We start from the raw sequence: 13689 nt of genomic DNA on the forward strand, positions 1-13689 counted from the left end.
AAGCTATCAGTGCTTCAGAATTCAAGTCACCCATTTAAAGTCTAGTGTATTTTGCCTTTTGTTCCGTACTCGTGATGCTATGACTCTTATTCGGAAAGTTCGGTTGAGTGGCGAGAAACGACGATTGCTTCGTAAGCTTTGTTCCGTTGCGGCTCAGCAGGTACTTATTAAACTTGAGTTCATGCTGTGACTAAATGTATATACTCCATGAATGCTACCGTATCCCACAATCGCTCCTTTCTCCCGAGTATCTTTCTCTCTTTAGGAGTGACTCAACAAGAAGCTATGCTCGCTGCTTCATATGCACTCGTCCAAGAATAAGGAGACAACGCTTCTGTTCTTCATGCAAACCCCTTCCTCTTCCGCTGACAAACTTCACATGTACAATTCTCGCTGGTTTTCTATACAGCCTGCACGTAACTCGCAGGCACACTTCCCGTGACACCCGCCTTCTCGACCTCGACCCATCCATCACCAGGGTCATCCTGCACGAGGACAAATCGCTCGCCTTCGGACATGGAGTGCTCTGTGTCTGCCTGGGCTGTGTACTCGTACAGGGCTTCTACGTAGCGGAGCTTCTTTGCGCCGCGCTTGGGAGCTACTGCGGGACCCTTCTTCTTGGGGGTTTGTGTTAGGGAGGATGTGGTGGATGTGGAATAAGTTGATGATGGTCGTGCGGAAGGGCCAGGGGCAGGGGCGGGTGGTGAGGTGACGGCGGTGAATTCGACGTAGGATGATGGGACGAGGCCTTCCTTATATCCTGCTCGAACCTTCACCCAGCCAGAGCCGTCTGTAAATAAAGTTAGCTTCGTTCTTATAATAAGCAGAGTAAAGATTTACCATCAGGTTCGAGTAGCACCACATCCCGACCATCTTGCACTGTCAATTCGCCTTCACCAGTAGCCTCGAACGTATACATCATCTTGCCCTTCTTCTCCTCCTTTGCACCACCATTTGTTTCGCCGGCTGAGTCCTTAATGTAAGCTGCTGGTGGAGGTGCCATAATTCTTCGCTTGGGCGCAGCAGTAGTCGATGTCGTTGTTGATGACATACTTGGTCGTCCTGCGTCTGGCGGGTTCTCTTCAGCAGGACTTAGCTGCCCAGAAGCAGATCCTGATATAGACGGGCGTGCCGAATGTGAGCTGAGTGAGTTCATGGTATTAGATCGTGTAAGTTCGGGTGCATCTGAGTTGTTGGAGTGCAGCGATGTCATCGTTGTGCTAGGCTTGAGGAGCTTATTCGCAGCCTCCTGGCGTTCGGCCTTCAGCTTCTTCCGCTCATCCTTAGTCTGTTCGCCAGGGCAATCAGGGGGAACCTTCATCTCACACTTGCTATGGCATGTGTAGCCACAATCTCGGCAATCAAAGCCCTTTGCGCTCAAACCCCAAATCCTGTCTCCACACAGATCACAGTTCGTGGGTATCTTGAATGTCTGACTCTTAAAGTTGTGGTTCTTTGCGCCCAGTGTCACGTCGCCCACGACAGAAGTGATGGTTGATGTTTCAACCTCGGCTGTCAACCGCTCACGGTCGGTCGCATGTAGACTCTCTTGCATCTGGAAAAGCGTGCGGACAACCTCGACCTCATCCTTCTTTTCCTTTCCTTCTCGAACTCTTTGCTTTAGTTGCTTGACGCTTTCGACTTCTCTTCGCTTCTTATCAACCTCTCTCCTCAGTTCTCCCAGTTGCGACTTGGACTTGCTCAAGACATTGCGCAGGAAGATCTTTGCCGTCTCGTCCACCACCATAGTACCGTCGTCGTGCCAGACGGGACTGGCCTCGAAATGCTTGTCGGCGGGTTCGTTGAAAGCGCCCATGTTGTGCTGGAGGTACATCATGGAGTCGAGGTGAGGCAAGTTCCTGAGGATCTCGGTACCCTGGTGCTGCACCATGCCGTTACTCTGCTGCAGCATGTCAGATTCGAGGTTGGTCGCAACCGTCCAGAGGCCATTCAGCTTTGTCGTCTTGAACTCGCTAAGATCCTGTAGACTATCCATAACTTCGGGCACATATTCGTGGTAATATTTCTCCTTCTGCTTGTTTGTAACGTTGATCGCAATAATGTAGGTATTCTTGGCGTTGTTCATCTCGAGGATCTGCTGTTGGTAAGCATTCTGCGTCTTGGCCTTATCGAAATGTGCTTCTGTCTTCTTGCGCTTAGCCTCCACCTCTTGGCAAACGTTGTCATATTTGCCCTTCGTCTTGGCGAGTGCGGCATATTGAGAATCGCGCTCCTGCTCAAGTTTGGTGGCATAGTCAGAATGACGCTTGCGCAGTTCTTCAAAACGACCTCCGAAGAACTTGAGCGGCTCGGCGACCTGAGAAATGAGGTTGTTGGCGTATTTATCGTGTTCGCCGGCGCGGGTCTCGACGGTTGTAAGCTGGGTGGCCCATGTGGTCAAAGAAGCACTGTTGTCGCACGGCAATCAGTAAGGGATTCACAAGGCAAGTAAGGGGTGTTTGGTCCATACCTCTCTAGCGAACCAGGTGTCATGGCAGGAGTATCTCCTACACTGAGTTGGGCCGTCCTCTTGTTCTTCTTGTCAAAGTATTTCTTAGAAAGCGCCATAAGCTTTGCGCTATATTCCTTCTCTATAGCCGCGCGCTCTCGGTAGAATTGCTGGATTTCGTCAAGCCAGGCAATACCATGGCCGAGCCATACGTTTGCAGGTTTGAAGCCATCCTAGTAAGACGTCTGTTAGCCATGCGAATCCAAGTCGGCCGTTGAACGACAGCTTTCAATGCAGGCGCAAAGCATTAAAGTAGTCCAGAAACCGACAAAGTATGAAGGTTTGACCGTCACGAGTCAAAGAGGCAACCAACCTTGAGCTCTGTGCCAAAGGTGGGCATCGCGTCCACCTCAGCCATGATGGGCAATTATGATATTCGAACGATCTCAGGAGCGGGGAGTAACCGGTCGGCGCGGAAGAAACGGAGGCATGTACTCGATATCGCAGAGCTCGGCCAAGTGTGAAGTAAACAAATACTGGCCGTTGGAACAATAGAATAGTAGAATTGACAATTGTTGAGAAAGTTGAGATACTAAAGTTAAAAGACACAGATACAATGGAATAGCGGGGGAGAGTTTGAGGCGCAGCTCTTGTAAGGTGAGATGTAAAGTAGTCTACGGTTACTCTATACGACCAAGTTTAGGTGAGGAAGGCACGCGCCGCGGAACCGAAGGTGGCCCGTCAGTTTTAGGCTCTAGTGGCCCCTGAGATGCAGGATGCGGGCCTAAAACCCCGCCGATGGAAGAATTGGGGGCACGGATAGAACCTGCAGAAGTACCTATGGGCCTTCCGTTGACCCCCATGGAGTTGTACCTTGGTCTTTGGAGACTCGCCGATTTCCGGGTTGAGCCACATGGCATTTTCATTCGGGGTTACATTCATGTAGGTACAAAATGACTGACAGATGTCAACTCAATATTGTCTAAAACGATAACAAAACAGTGTATTCCAGGGGTTTAGTTGGGCTTCAATACAATCCACTGCATAAAACATGGAATTGTGTTCCTGGATTTAGTAAACAGGATACCCTTGTTATTTACATCATACCTCAGTGTCCCAGTAACTCAACTCGCCTAATGCCTCAAACCTCGATCTGACAGCTACCAATTGGCTCCCTCTCGTTTCAGGGAATATCTCTTTATTATACCAAGAAGAGACGCGTAAACTGCCTGACACAATCCACCTTGGCAGTGGACATAGTTCGACGGGTAGGCCGATTTAAGTGGAAGCCGAAACACCCCCGGACCCTTGGCCGGGAAAACGGGAGAGAGCCAAGCACGTCATGGTAGATTTAAATACTAATACCTCCCCTTACCTTGGTTAGGTATTTTATCGCGTAGAATACAGTACGCTAGGTTACTAAGTTAGTTATAGACCGTTGTCGATTTACCGTTGTCTTGAATTTCAGATCTTTATCTCTACTAGCTCAACCTTCCCTTATCACCATCATTGTTATTGGATCTCAGTCCTTAAATTTCTAATTATAATAGCTACAATGTCAACTCTTCAGACCGCCATCAACAAGAGCAATCCCTCTGCGGAGGCTGTTATCATTCCCTCCAAGCCCAAAGCTCTCACCGTCAGCTACGCCAACCTCGAGTCCGACATCTCATCCTTCCAGCGCAAGCTCGCCGATCTGGGTATCACAACAGCCGCGCCCGTCTCCATCGCGCTCGTAAACTCGTACGAGTTCATCGTTTCATTTCTCGCCGCCTCGTGGCAGCGCGGAATCGCTGCTCCTCTCAACCCGGCCTACAAGCAGGATGAGTTTGAGTTCTACATCGACGATGTCAAGAGCGCGATCGTCCTCGTTCCCAGAGGCGCTTGGGCTGCTGGTGCGCCTAGTGTGAAGGCGGCTAAGAAGTTCAATGCTGCTGTTGCTGAGTGCTATTGGGATGAGAGCAAGGGTGAGGTTGCGCTTGATGTTAAGGATTATGGTCTTCTGAAGGGCAAGAAGGAGAAGGTTCTTACTGCTGAGCCTGATGATGTTGCTCTTATTCTGCACACTAGGTTGGTCACTCATGCGATTTGCGACAAGCTCATAACTAACAATTGATAGTGGCACAACATCGCGCCCCAAGGTGGTAAGTAAACTGATATCATATTGCGATATCTCATACTCACATTCATAGGTCCCTCTCACTCATCGCAACTTGACCCGAACCATGAGTACGTCTCACAGCTCATCTCACTCATCATGACTAACCCCATCGCAGACAACATCAAGAACACATACGACCTCACCCCCAAGGACCGAACCATGCTGGTCATGCCTCTGTTCCACGTCCACGGTCTTCTCTGCGGTCTCCTGGCCCCTCTCTTCACCGGAGGCTCCATGGTCGTTCCTAACAAGTTCTCCGCCTCGGAGTTCTGGACCGACTTCATCAACCACAAGGCCAACTGGTACACTGCCGTTCCCACGATCCACCAGATCCTCCTCAAGAACCCTCCTCCCAGCCCCAAGCCCGAGATTCGCTTCATCCGATCATGCTCCAGCCCTCTGTCGCCCACCGTCTTCAAGCAGCTCGAGGAGACTTACAACGCTCCTGTTCTTGAGGCTTATGCCATGACTGAGGCCGCTCACCAGATGACCTCCAACCCTCTTCCTCCTGCCAAGAGAAAGGCTGGAACCGTCGGTATTGGCCAGGGTGTCGAAGTCAGAATCCTCAACGAGCAGGGCGAGGAGGTTCCCCAGGGCAGCGAGGGTGAGATCTGCATCATCGGCGAGAACGTCACCAAGGGCTACGTCAACAACGACAAGGCCAACGCGGAATCCTACCACAAGAACGGCTTCTTCCGAACCGGTGACCAGGGCAAGAAGGACGAGGACGGCTACGTTATCATCACCGGTCGCATCAAGGAGCTTATCAACAAGGGTGGCGAGAAGATCAGCCCCATCGAGCTGGACAACGTTCTCACCCGCCACCCTCAAATCAGCGAGGCCGTCAGCTTTGCTATCCCCGATGAGGTTTACGGACAGGACATCGGTGTTGCTGTTGTTCTCAAGAACGGCGAGAAGTTGACTGCTCAGGAGCTCAAGGCCTGGGTCGAGGAGCGCTCTGCCAAGTTCAAGGTGCCCAAGAAGGTGAGTTTTACCATACAGTTAATGAAATCTGGATGGAGTTGCTAATGATTGCGCAGGTTTACTTTACTGAGGTCATGCCCAAGACTGCAACTGGTAAGATCCAGAGAAGAATCGTGGCCGAGAAAATGATGTCTGCTCCCAAGGCCAAGCTGTAAACGCATTGGCAGTTGAGGCGTATAAAATTAGACTACAAGATGATAGATTTAGAAGCGTGTTAGACAAGATGGATAGAAGTTGTTGAATTGATTAAAAAGCATCGCTTTGAATTGCTTTAGAACTCGATTTGTCTCACGCTGTCTAGCATGCATTTCAATGATTCGCGTCCGCCACAATAAATCCCCCAAAATTCCCTCAGTTTGTGTTCCCTCTAGACGATGGTTGGTATCCTCCACATTAATCGCCTCGATAAAATCCATTTAGTCGTACTGTCCATCATGGTCCGCAACCTCAATAACATCGTCATCGTCGTTGATGTACAAATGACTATCATTCCTCTTCAACCCAGGCTTTTCGGTGCTGCCCGGCGCATGCACCTTGCGATTTGTCACAGTATGACGCTCAACCCACGCAGCCGTTCCATCAGCGGCTTCCCATCGTAGAGGCTCCTTGACAATTGACGGCTGCTGAGCTTCCTCTGAGCTAGCAGAGGGCTTGACGGTTGCGGGATCGACACCAGCTTCTTGCGCGAGATGAAGAAGCGCGGAGTTGGCGTCTTGAAGATCGAGATAGACTGAGGAGATTGTGACGTTGGTTTCTGTGTCGCGCTGGAGGAGAATGTAGACTGAAGGCGGCATGGTGGGTTTTTGGGATGTGTATGGGGAAGTGAGGTAGGTGGTAGGTAGAATATAGGGCATGGAGTCCCAGTATTTGTAATTGAAGAGTTCTTGATTGTTTTGTTTGGTGAATGAGATAGAAGAGTGGGAGGGAAGTGAGCGAGAGGGCGAAAGAGATATTATATCATATACGGATCGGATATAGAAGGAAGGACCCTCATTGACACAATCCAATCGCCAGCTGACCCCGTCCATCCCGCGTCTGCATCTACAGCTCAAGCTCCCACCTTTTCCCCGCTAACAATTGCGCGATGAAATGGTCTGATATCCAATGAGGCCATTGTAAGCAGTTCATATACTCTCTTCCTACGATTCAACTGCTTTTATTACTTATTATTTCATGCCTTTTTGCCAATTTTTGAGATCAATGTCTGGAGGCAAATACGGAGAATAAAGACCGCTGGGTCAGCTCGGAGCTGAAGCGGAGCATATCCGGCTTTTACAACTCCGCGACGTCCGTGAGCCGCCGATTATTCAAGTTATGACGGATATTCCGAACCCATGATATGAAGAATTCTTCTATTTGTAATAGCGAAAAGAAACAGAGACGTATAGGATTGCTTTTCTTTTTGATTGTTTGTGAAGCTGCGCCCCAGATGCTGTACATACGATACCCCAGATCCATCATGGCACCATTCCCCATATCACGTACATGGCATGATGGCGCACGCGGTCTCACAGCCAAGTAAGAAAGGATTTCCAGCCCAGATCAGGAGGAGAAAATGGATTAGGTAATGGGATATATCGTGATGCTTCAATTCACTGGCATCTCTAGCCTACGGTTGTCAACTTTTCCGATGACGATGTTGGTCAAAACAGGGTCTTGTCTTTAGTCAGGCCTAGTCAGGGTCCATCACTCGCTTAAGAGCTACCCTTGTAGATATTTCGTCATCATCTGACCTCATTCGGAGTTGGCATACTTGCCCCGTATATCGGACTCTTACTCTTGATGTGACTGAGTTTTGGTTCACGAGATGAGCATGAGACTCTTCACTGTGACTAACATCACGCATGGCAACCAAGGCATAGTAATGTTTCTATATATCAGTTCTAAATATTTTGCTCGATCAGTTCGTTTTACACATATCTCATAAATATAGAAAACTCTAGAATACCTTAGACTACCACTCACAATATCACTCCATCTTAACATCTTGATCCCGTACAACACTCCTCGGCCACTCAAGCCAACCCAACCACTCCTTCGGCATAATCCTCTCAATTGCTCTAATCTCTCTAAACCCCGAATCCCCAACCCACCAAAACTCACTCAACATAGACAAATATCCAAAATAATACGCCAGTATAACAAGAGCCCGCGGTCTCAACTCCTCCACCAAATCCGCAAACTCCTTATGCATAACCATCGGGAATACAATCGTTCTTCGTCCAATACTCTTAACCACATCCTTTTCATCTAGGGCTTTTCGTATGCAACCTATGTAGGTTATCGCTCGCGCGTATGCTTCTTCTGTTTTCTTGTCCCCCGTTTCGTAGTTGACCAGCGGTGATAGATCAGAGGGAAGTTCACTATTTCTAAGATCTGCTAGGAGATCCGCGGCGCTTTCGATCATTTCGCTGGCTACGGACTCCGGGTTGTATTGCGTGAGATCCCCCGCTTTCTGAAATAATGCGGTGCTGGTGTTTGTAATGCGTAGAAAGTCAATAGGGGGCGTGTACGGCTCTAGGGAGCGGCCTTGCAGTCTAGTGAAGCCGTGGACACGCAGAAGGCCAGAGGTCAGAACGATATACTCGACATTTTTTAGATTTATCTCAGCGACATCTCTGTGATGTTCCCGGATAGACATGTTGAGATATGTCTGGCATATATCCAGATATTTCGTGTCAGTCATGGTACTGCGCTTCTGCATATGCAGTGCAGAAACCATGTATATCGCATAAAGGGTCGAGTCTGATTCGAGAGCCAGTCGACAGATGGTCGAATTCCAGAAATGCGCTGTAGCAGGGTCCAGGGAAAGAGATGGCCCAGTTTCTGCCATGTAGTGATGAAACAATCTAAGTTCTAATCGTCTTCTAGATTCTGACTCTGGAGGATCAACGATGGTTTCTGCAGCCTTGTTCTGCTGTCCTCCACTTTCAGTCGGCGACGCAGAGTTGGTATCGGATTGAGCACGATCATAGATGCATGTCAATGAGAGACGATTGCAGTGTGAGCATATAGGTTTTGCCTCATCGCACTTGAGCATTGTAAGTTATCCATTCACTACAGCGAAGATGGTATCGTACCTTGACACGACGACTTCGACATTGCTGACAGCCAGTACGTGACTTTTTGTGGAACAGCTTGGCTGCGCGTTTACGCGGCTGCTGCGATTCGTTCATACTGCTGTAACAAATTGAGATTCGATGTAACTTAGGATAATCGCTGAACGAGAACGAGAACGACGAGCCTTATAGAGTGGCTATGTGAAATGGACGAGCGCTAGTCGGTGCCGTTATCCGATACCCATCTGCATGTAAGATTGTCGCCAATTGGGACAGACACTCGCCTTCTCATTGGATGAATCCATTGTAAGGATTTAACTTATATCTTACTGTAGATCTTCAGACACCAAATGTGGTCCATGTTTTCCCCATCGCCATCGTTCTCGTTCAACCTCTTAGCGAGGCGCAAGACAATAACATTTGAAGCATTGCCACGAAGTGAAGAAAGGAGGCAGCCAGTATAGATTTTTAGAAGTATAATAGAGACCGAAATTATCATGTTTTCGCATTTCGCATTCTCATCAAACCAGCATCATTGGATTCGTAACAATTCACTTATACAACATCTTCTCTTATCAAAATGACAGACTCCATCGCTGCAGCCAAACTCGCCCTTTACATCATCCTAGCTCAACCAGCCATATACTGTCTTTTCAAACATGGAAAAACTGGTTTTATCGGATGGCTCTATATCCAGATCTTCTGTGTTCTTCGCATCACTACAGGTGGTATTGGTCTCCATGGCGCAAGCAGCTCAACTGGCCCTGTTATTCTTAACAGTATCGGGCTCTCGCCTTTACTTCTTGCTACCTCTGGAATCTTGCACGAAGCGTAAGTATTCCCCTCTTGATACCATGCCGGGTCATTAACAAATATTAGTCGAAGAGCCACGAACCCCCGACTGAACAGACGTCTCGACATCGTTCTCGAAGTCAAGTACCACGGCCTAGTCGGAGTAGCCATGGCTCTTATCATCGTCTCAATCATCAATCTCCAAGACGGCAAGGATGTTGACAAGTACAAGACTCTTCTTAAAGTTACGTCTGCACTTATCGCTTTGGCCTGGTTCTTGATTGCTGTTTGGTCCTTGTGGTCCCTAGGTAAGACCAGAGTATCTCCTACACACGGTTCTGTTCCCTCTTTTCGAGGTGGTAAGCTGGTAAGTCCAACTTCAGCACTCTTCACCGGAAGCTTTGTACTGACATTTACAAGCTCTTGTGCGCAGTTTTCATCACTCTTCCCCTCCTATGTCTCCGTCTTGCCTACGCAATTGCTTTCCTCCAGCTCCAGATCTCAGATCCTACATCCAGCTTCTTGTCTTCGAAGGCAGCCGAAGTGTGTCTTGGTATGATCCCGGAGCTATTGGTCACCATCATTTTCATCGCCGTCGGCATCAAGACTCGAAACATCAAGCACGATATCAAGAAGCTGGACTCATTGAAGCTCTCTCATGGAAGTCACGAGTTTCAACAGCAGACTGCTTAGGTTCAGATTCCAAAGTAACAAGGTGGGGAGTCATTAGTGTGCGGGTGTTGATAGACAGAAGGGTTGAACAATTAGAAGGACTTGCACGGCTTCCGTTTTCTTTAGCATATAGATCTCCATTTGAATTTAATTATACCATTCACTCAATATTCATCAGTTCAAACCGTCTCATCATGACAAACCCATGTACTTGCAGCTTATACCCGATTTCGGCGCGGTCCTACCCTGAAGCCTCGGCACAGAATACTGCGAAACAGCGAACCAGCTCCGATATGTTAACATAAACGAAACACGACATATCCAAATCTATCAAAGACTCCTCGGAACTTCCAAGCCCACAATTATCCTCCCATCCCAGTTCTTCATCCATCAAAGGGCGTACCCAACAATCCACCACGCCCTTCCTCCCTCCACTTCCCCACATCTAACTCCCCCGCAATCCGGCATCATCTCACTCAGCAGCAACTACATAAACACACCCAATCCTTACTTACAATGTCTTCTCGTATCTTCTCACTCATCAGACCCAAAGTCACCCCTTTTCTAACTACACGAACACTTCGAACAATGGCTTCCGGCGCAGTTTCTATTCCTCCAGGCAAGTACGAGTTTCTCGTCGTGGTTCCTGACAAGCCCGGCGTTCTTGAGAAACGACTTTCTGTTCGAGGGTAAGTAATGATACAATGTTAGAGGGGTGAGGTGCTGATGAGGTGTAGACAGCATTTTGAGAATATGAAGCCAAAAGTTGAGAGTGGGAACATGAAGATGGGAGGTATGTACTATCCACATACCCTTGTACTAGAGTCTAATGTTAACATATCTAGGTGCCATTCTCAACAGTGTTCCTAAAGACGATAGCGTCAGCAGTTTGGACTTCGCAGGAAGCACACTGGTCTGCATTGCCGAGTCTGTGGAAGAGGTGCGAGAGCAATTAAGCCAGGATATCTATGCGACTTCAGGAGTCTGGGATATGGACAAGGTGAGTTCTCAAGACTATACTCGGAGACTAGAGTCTAACATGATATACAGGTCCAGATCTACCCTTTCAAGGCTGCCTTTAGATTCAACTAATATCACAAATCCGCAAAATAGCAATGTTAGAAGCGAATTGCCAAATAATAATTTTGCTAGCTGCACTGGTACCTTAAGAAAGTGCCCAGTCTCATTTACTGACTACCAAATACCTCTTGAACTAATCCTGTAGCAATGATCCCCCGTCACCAGCTATTCCCTATCTTGCCCCTTAAATCGCTGTACATAAACATTAGTAGCTCCACGAAAGCAATCCCGAGTAATTGCCAAACACCGCAGAAAAGAACTGCCCTGCCGAAAGAATTTCCAATTCAAGTAATAGTAACGCCATCGTACACCAGAGTCCCCCCAGGGAACATCATCTCGCCAGATATAGATACCTGCCACTGCTGTATCATAATCTAAGCCTCGGTTTCGCCGCTCTCAGCTGCCATTTCAGCTGCAACTCTCAGTTCGTAGTTGAGGTCGAAACACTCGGCCAAGAGCTCCGTAACGCTGCCTTGTCCTTCGGGGATGTCGCCGTTTACAACAAATTTGCCATCCACTTTCATGTTATCCAAAGAGTTGAGCTGTTTTTGGTTAGACAAGATTCTCTAAAGCGACGTAGTATGCACATACCTTCATGCTGTAGGGGTACAGCTCTCTCACTGAAGAAACACCTCCATTCTTCTTAACCTCAATCAGGCATCGCTTCAGTGTCTGCAACTGGTTGTAAACAGGCAAAAGAGCCTCAGACACAGGCTCGGATGCCAACATGAATGAGTAAATGTAGGCGTATGATCGTCGAATCAGGTACAGGAAAGTTCGCTGAGTCCAGAGGTCCGCTGGTCGCCCTCGGTCGTCCAACCAGTTACCGTTATCACCTCGGCTCTCGTCAATTCGGTCGAGCTGTCGCTGGAAATCGTACAGGTCTGTCTCTCGGAGTGACCAGGCCTGTGTGAGGGAAAGCTTCTCGAGGTCGTTGCGAATGTGAATGAGTGCGTCGTAAATCGGTCGCCATTGTTCAGCCACCTCTCCTTGCCTTGTCATTGTCAGTTGGGCTTTTCCACAGAGTTACGCGCATCTTACCTCTCAAGCACCATATCCGACCAGCGGACGCAGCGGCTGTACAAGTCTCGAACCACTTCACCACCCTCCTCCAAAGCTCCATCTTCTGCTGTAAATGTGCCATTGTTGTGTTTCTCGCCAATTTCCAAGATTTGGTTCCGTAGCTTCTTAACCTCGGATGTCGAAAACTAAGTAATGTTAGTCCATTCTGTAACTTGTTATCGCATCGCCAAGCTTGCTCACCTTGGACTTGGTGTTGGCTAGCGAAATGGATCGCAAGATTGAAATAAGCTTCTCGTGAGCTTCCAGCAGATAGTCGGGCAGTTTCTCTAATCGCTTCTGGAGTCTCGCTAGGGTCGAGTTGCATAGCTCAACACGGTTCTCAAGCAGTGTGAGCATGTATGGTGGGTGTCGCTTATCGGGAGATGGGTCACTAGCAGCATCGCGAATGCTCTTAGATAGATCCTCGAGTGTAGACTTAATACTGCCGAGATCCTTGGCGGAGTAGAGCTCGGCTTCAACAAGGTGGTCGAGAAGTCGCTTAACAGTTGATGTCATAGCGTATGTCGCAGGCGCCTCGTTGTTTCGTCCGATGGTTAGGTAGAATAGAGAAAGCAGTTGGAAGCAGCTCTCCAGGACCTTATCCACTGCGAAAGCATTATTAGTATCGTGTTATCTATTCGCGATCGGAGTTGAAGACATACATCTGTTCTCCTCCTTAGCGCCTGTCTCCGCCCTTACGATGGTCAACTCCTTGACCTGGTCCATTGTCTCATCGAACAGAGGCATGACATCCTGCGTTCGAATGTAGTTTGTGCGATCTTGCTTGAGGAGCAGCAGGCGATCTCTGATCATTGACAGCTTCTGTAGAATAGCTTGCTCGCGAGGGTCTCGCGGCATTGGGATTGCTGGAGTATCCATGTTGATAGCTGCTGTTCGAGCTTACTGCTGTATGTGGATATGTTGAATGAGGAGTAAAGGGATAAGTCGGCGATGGATTGGATATATCAAAGTTAGGATCGACCTCGCTTGTTGTTCTTGCTCTTTGCAACTTGTCCGAGGGTCCGTGGAGTGACGAAGGCGATGAAAGTGGCGGCGGGGCCAGAGATTCAGGGAAGTTGAGTCGACCTTTGGTGGGGAGGTCGTGATGGACTTAGTCGAAGTCTGGATGTCACGGTAGCTCGATTCGTCACCAGCAATGAACGAGTATGGGATGATTGTGAGAAGTTATGGGATGTCAAAGTGAAGATAAGTGATTGATGACAGAATGACAATGATAAGCCTATGGAGAAATTTACTAGTATCACTGCAGTGTTTCAACTGGATGGATTGGCATTGACCAAGTTATGTTGTCACCTCACTCATGAGACCGAAGCTGGAGCCCAGACCCCCTCCAAGGATCCATGGATTGCTGCTCTCGCTGCACGCGGCACGCCCACGCCTACGGCATTGAGCATTGAGCATCAAGCCTG

At 48.5% G+C, this 13689-nt stretch overlaps 7 protein-coding genes across 7 annotated transcripts; 3 read left to right on the forward strand and 4 right to left on the reverse strand.

Annotated features, from left to right (window-relative positions):
- Positions 1-4: 4 nt before the first annotated feature.
- On the reverse strand, positions 5-3134 carry B0J16DRAFT_335877 (uncharacterized protein). The gene is made up of 4 exons (XM_046127132.1): positions 2823-3134; positions 2471-2682; positions 841-2408; positions 5-790 (listed from the first exon to the last, which is right to left on the reverse strand). Exons 1-4 carry the CDS (start codon positions 2865-2867, stop codon positions 402-404), a joined length of 2214 nt encoding a protein of 737 aa, XP_045987630.1. The 5' UTR covers positions 2868-3134; the 3' UTR covers positions 5-401.
- Positions 3135-3852: 718 nt separating this feature from the next.
- Positions 3853-5829, forward strand: B0J16DRAFT_283673 (uncharacterized protein). Its single transcript, XM_046123997.1, has 5 exons — positions 3853-4519; positions 4569-4593; positions 4642-4678; positions 4726-5594; positions 5651-5829. The coding sequence occupies exons 1-5, from the start codon at positions 4005-4007 to the stop codon at positions 5747-5749; spliced, it is 1545 nt and encodes a 514-aa protein (XP_045987631.1). The 5' UTR covers positions 3853-4004; the 3' UTR covers positions 5750-5829.
- B0J16DRAFT_335883 (uncharacterized protein) lies at positions 5830-6570 on the reverse strand. The gene has a single exon (XM_046127133.1). The coding sequence runs from the start codon at positions 6446-6448 to the stop codon at positions 6011-6013; it is 438 nt and encodes a 145-aa protein (XP_045987632.1). The 5' UTR covers positions 6449-6570; the 3' UTR covers positions 5830-6010.
- A 993-nt stretch (positions 6571-7563) lies between these two features.
- B0J16DRAFT_381601 (uncharacterized protein) lies at positions 7564-8770 on the reverse strand (the record flags this gene model as incomplete). The annotated part of the gene is made up of 2 exons (XM_046131171.1): positions 7564-8625; positions 8675-8770. 2 exons carry the CDS (start codon positions 8768-8770, stop codon positions 7564-7566), a joined length of 1158 nt encoding a protein of 385 aa, XP_045987633.1.
- A 416-nt stretch (positions 8771-9186) lies between these two features.
- On the forward strand, positions 9187-10225 carry B0J16DRAFT_412297 (uncharacterized protein). Its single transcript, XM_046133289.1, has 3 exons — positions 9187-9484; positions 9533-9812; positions 9866-10225. The coding sequence occupies exons 1-3, from the start codon at positions 9234-9236 to the stop codon at positions 10136-10138; spliced, it is 804 nt and encodes a 267-aa protein (XP_045987634.1). The 5' UTR covers positions 9187-9233; the 3' UTR covers positions 10139-10225.
- A 53-nt stretch (positions 10226-10278) lies between these two features.
- B0J16DRAFT_335887 (uncharacterized protein) lies at positions 10279-11253 on the forward strand. Its single transcript, XM_046127134.1, has 4 exons — positions 10279-10806; positions 10855-10910; positions 10963-11117; positions 11168-11253. Exons 1-4 carry the CDS (start codon positions 10634-10636, stop codon positions 11207-11209), a joined length of 426 nt encoding a protein of 141 aa, XP_045987635.1. The 5' UTR covers positions 10279-10633; the 3' UTR covers positions 11210-11253.
- Positions 11254-13561, reverse strand: B0J16DRAFT_283675 (uncharacterized protein). The gene is made up of 5 exons (XM_046123998.1): positions 12922-13561; positions 12461-12864; positions 12239-12405; positions 11789-12191; positions 11254-11739 (listed from the first exon to the last, which is right to left on the reverse strand). Exons 1-5 carry the CDS (start codon positions 13136-13138, stop codon positions 11572-11574), a joined length of 1359 nt encoding a protein of 452 aa, XP_045987636.1. The 5' UTR covers positions 13139-13561; the 3' UTR covers positions 11254-11571.
- Positions 13562-13689: the final 128 nt, after the last annotated feature.

The sequence above is a fragment of the Fusarium flagelliforme genome, assembly GCF_020744385.1.
Source record: "Fusarium flagelliforme strain FIESC 12 MPI-CAGE-AA-0113 chromosome Unknown B0J16scaffold_2, whole genome shotgun sequence".
NCBI classification, from domain to species: domain Eukaryota; kingdom Fungi; phylum Ascomycota; class Sordariomycetes; order Hypocreales; family Nectriaceae; genus Fusarium; species Fusarium flagelliforme.

What these genes read in the sequence shown, in the direction of transcription:
- B0J16DRAFT_412297 (XM_046133289.1), top strand. Translation starts at nt 9,234, where the DNA reads ATGACAGACTCCATCGCTGCAGCCAAACTCGCCCTTTACATCATCCTA. An exon ending in TCTGGAATCTTGCACGAAGC is followed by an intron (nt 9,485 to 9,532) that starts GTAAGTATTCCC and finishes AACAAATATTAG; the next exon opens with TCGAAGAGCCACGAACCCCC. An exon ending in CTTTTCGAGGTGGTAAGCTG is followed by an intron (nt 9,813 to 9,865) that starts GTAAGTCCAACT and finishes GACATTTACAAG; the next exon opens with CTCTTGTGCGCAGTTTTCAT.
- B0J16DRAFT_335877 (XM_046127132.1), bottom strand. Translation starts at nt 2,867, where the DNA reads ATGGCTGAGGTGGACGCGATGCCCACCTTTGGCACAGAGCTCAAG. An exon ending in ACACCTGGTTCGCTAGAGAG is followed by an intron (nt 2,409 to 2,470) that starts GTATGGACCAAA and finishes GTGCGACAACAG; the next exon opens with TGCTTCTTTGACCACATGGG. An exon ending in GGTGCTACTCGAACCTGATG is followed by an intron (nt 791 to 840) that starts GTAAATCTTTAC and finishes CTTTATTTACAG; the next exon opens with ACGGCTCTGGCTGGGTGAAG.
- B0J16DRAFT_335883 (XM_046127133.1), bottom strand. Translation starts at nt 6,448, where the DNA reads ATGCCCTATATTCTACCTACCACCTACCTCACTTCCCCATACACATCC.
- B0J16DRAFT_335887 (XM_046127134.1), top strand. Translation starts at nt 10,634, where the DNA reads ATGTCTTCTCGTATCTTCTCACTCATCAGACCCAAAGTCACCCCTTTT. An exon ending in TGGGAACATGAAGATGGGAG is followed by an intron (nt 10,911 to 10,962) that starts GTATGTACTATC and finishes TAACATATCTAG; the next exon opens with GTGCCATTCTCAACAGTGTT. An exon ending in GAGTCTGGGATATGGACAAG is followed by an intron (nt 11,118 to 11,167) that starts GTGAGTTCTCAA and finishes CATGATATACAG; the next exon opens with GTCCAGATCTACCCTTTCAA.
- B0J16DRAFT_283675 (XM_046123998.1), bottom strand. Translation starts at nt 13,138, where the DNA reads ATGGATACTCCAGCAATCCCAATGCCGCGAGACCCTCGCGAGCAAGCT. An exon ending in CGCTAAGGAGGAGAACAGAT is followed by an intron (nt 12,865 to 12,921) that starts GTATGTCTTCAA and finishes ATGCTTTCGCAG; the next exon opens with TGGATAAGGTCCTGGAGAGC. An exon ending in TGTACCCCTACAGCATGAAG is followed by an intron (nt 11,740 to 11,788) that starts GTATGTGCATAC and finishes AACCAAAAACAG; the next exon opens with CTCAACTCTTTGGATAACAT.
- B0J16DRAFT_283673 (XM_046123997.1), top strand. Translation starts at nt 4,005, where the DNA reads ATGTCAACTCTTCAGACCGCCATCAACAAGAGCAATCCCTCTGCGGAG. An exon ending in GCTCTTATTCTGCACACTAG is followed by an intron (nt 4,520 to 4,568) that starts GTTGGTCACTCA and finishes AACAATTGATAG; the next exon opens with TGGCACAACATCGCGCCCCA. An exon ending in CAACTTGACCCGAACCATGA is followed by an intron (nt 4,679 to 4,725) that starts GTACGTCTCACA and finishes ACCCCATCGCAG; the next exon opens with ACAACATCAAGAACACATAC.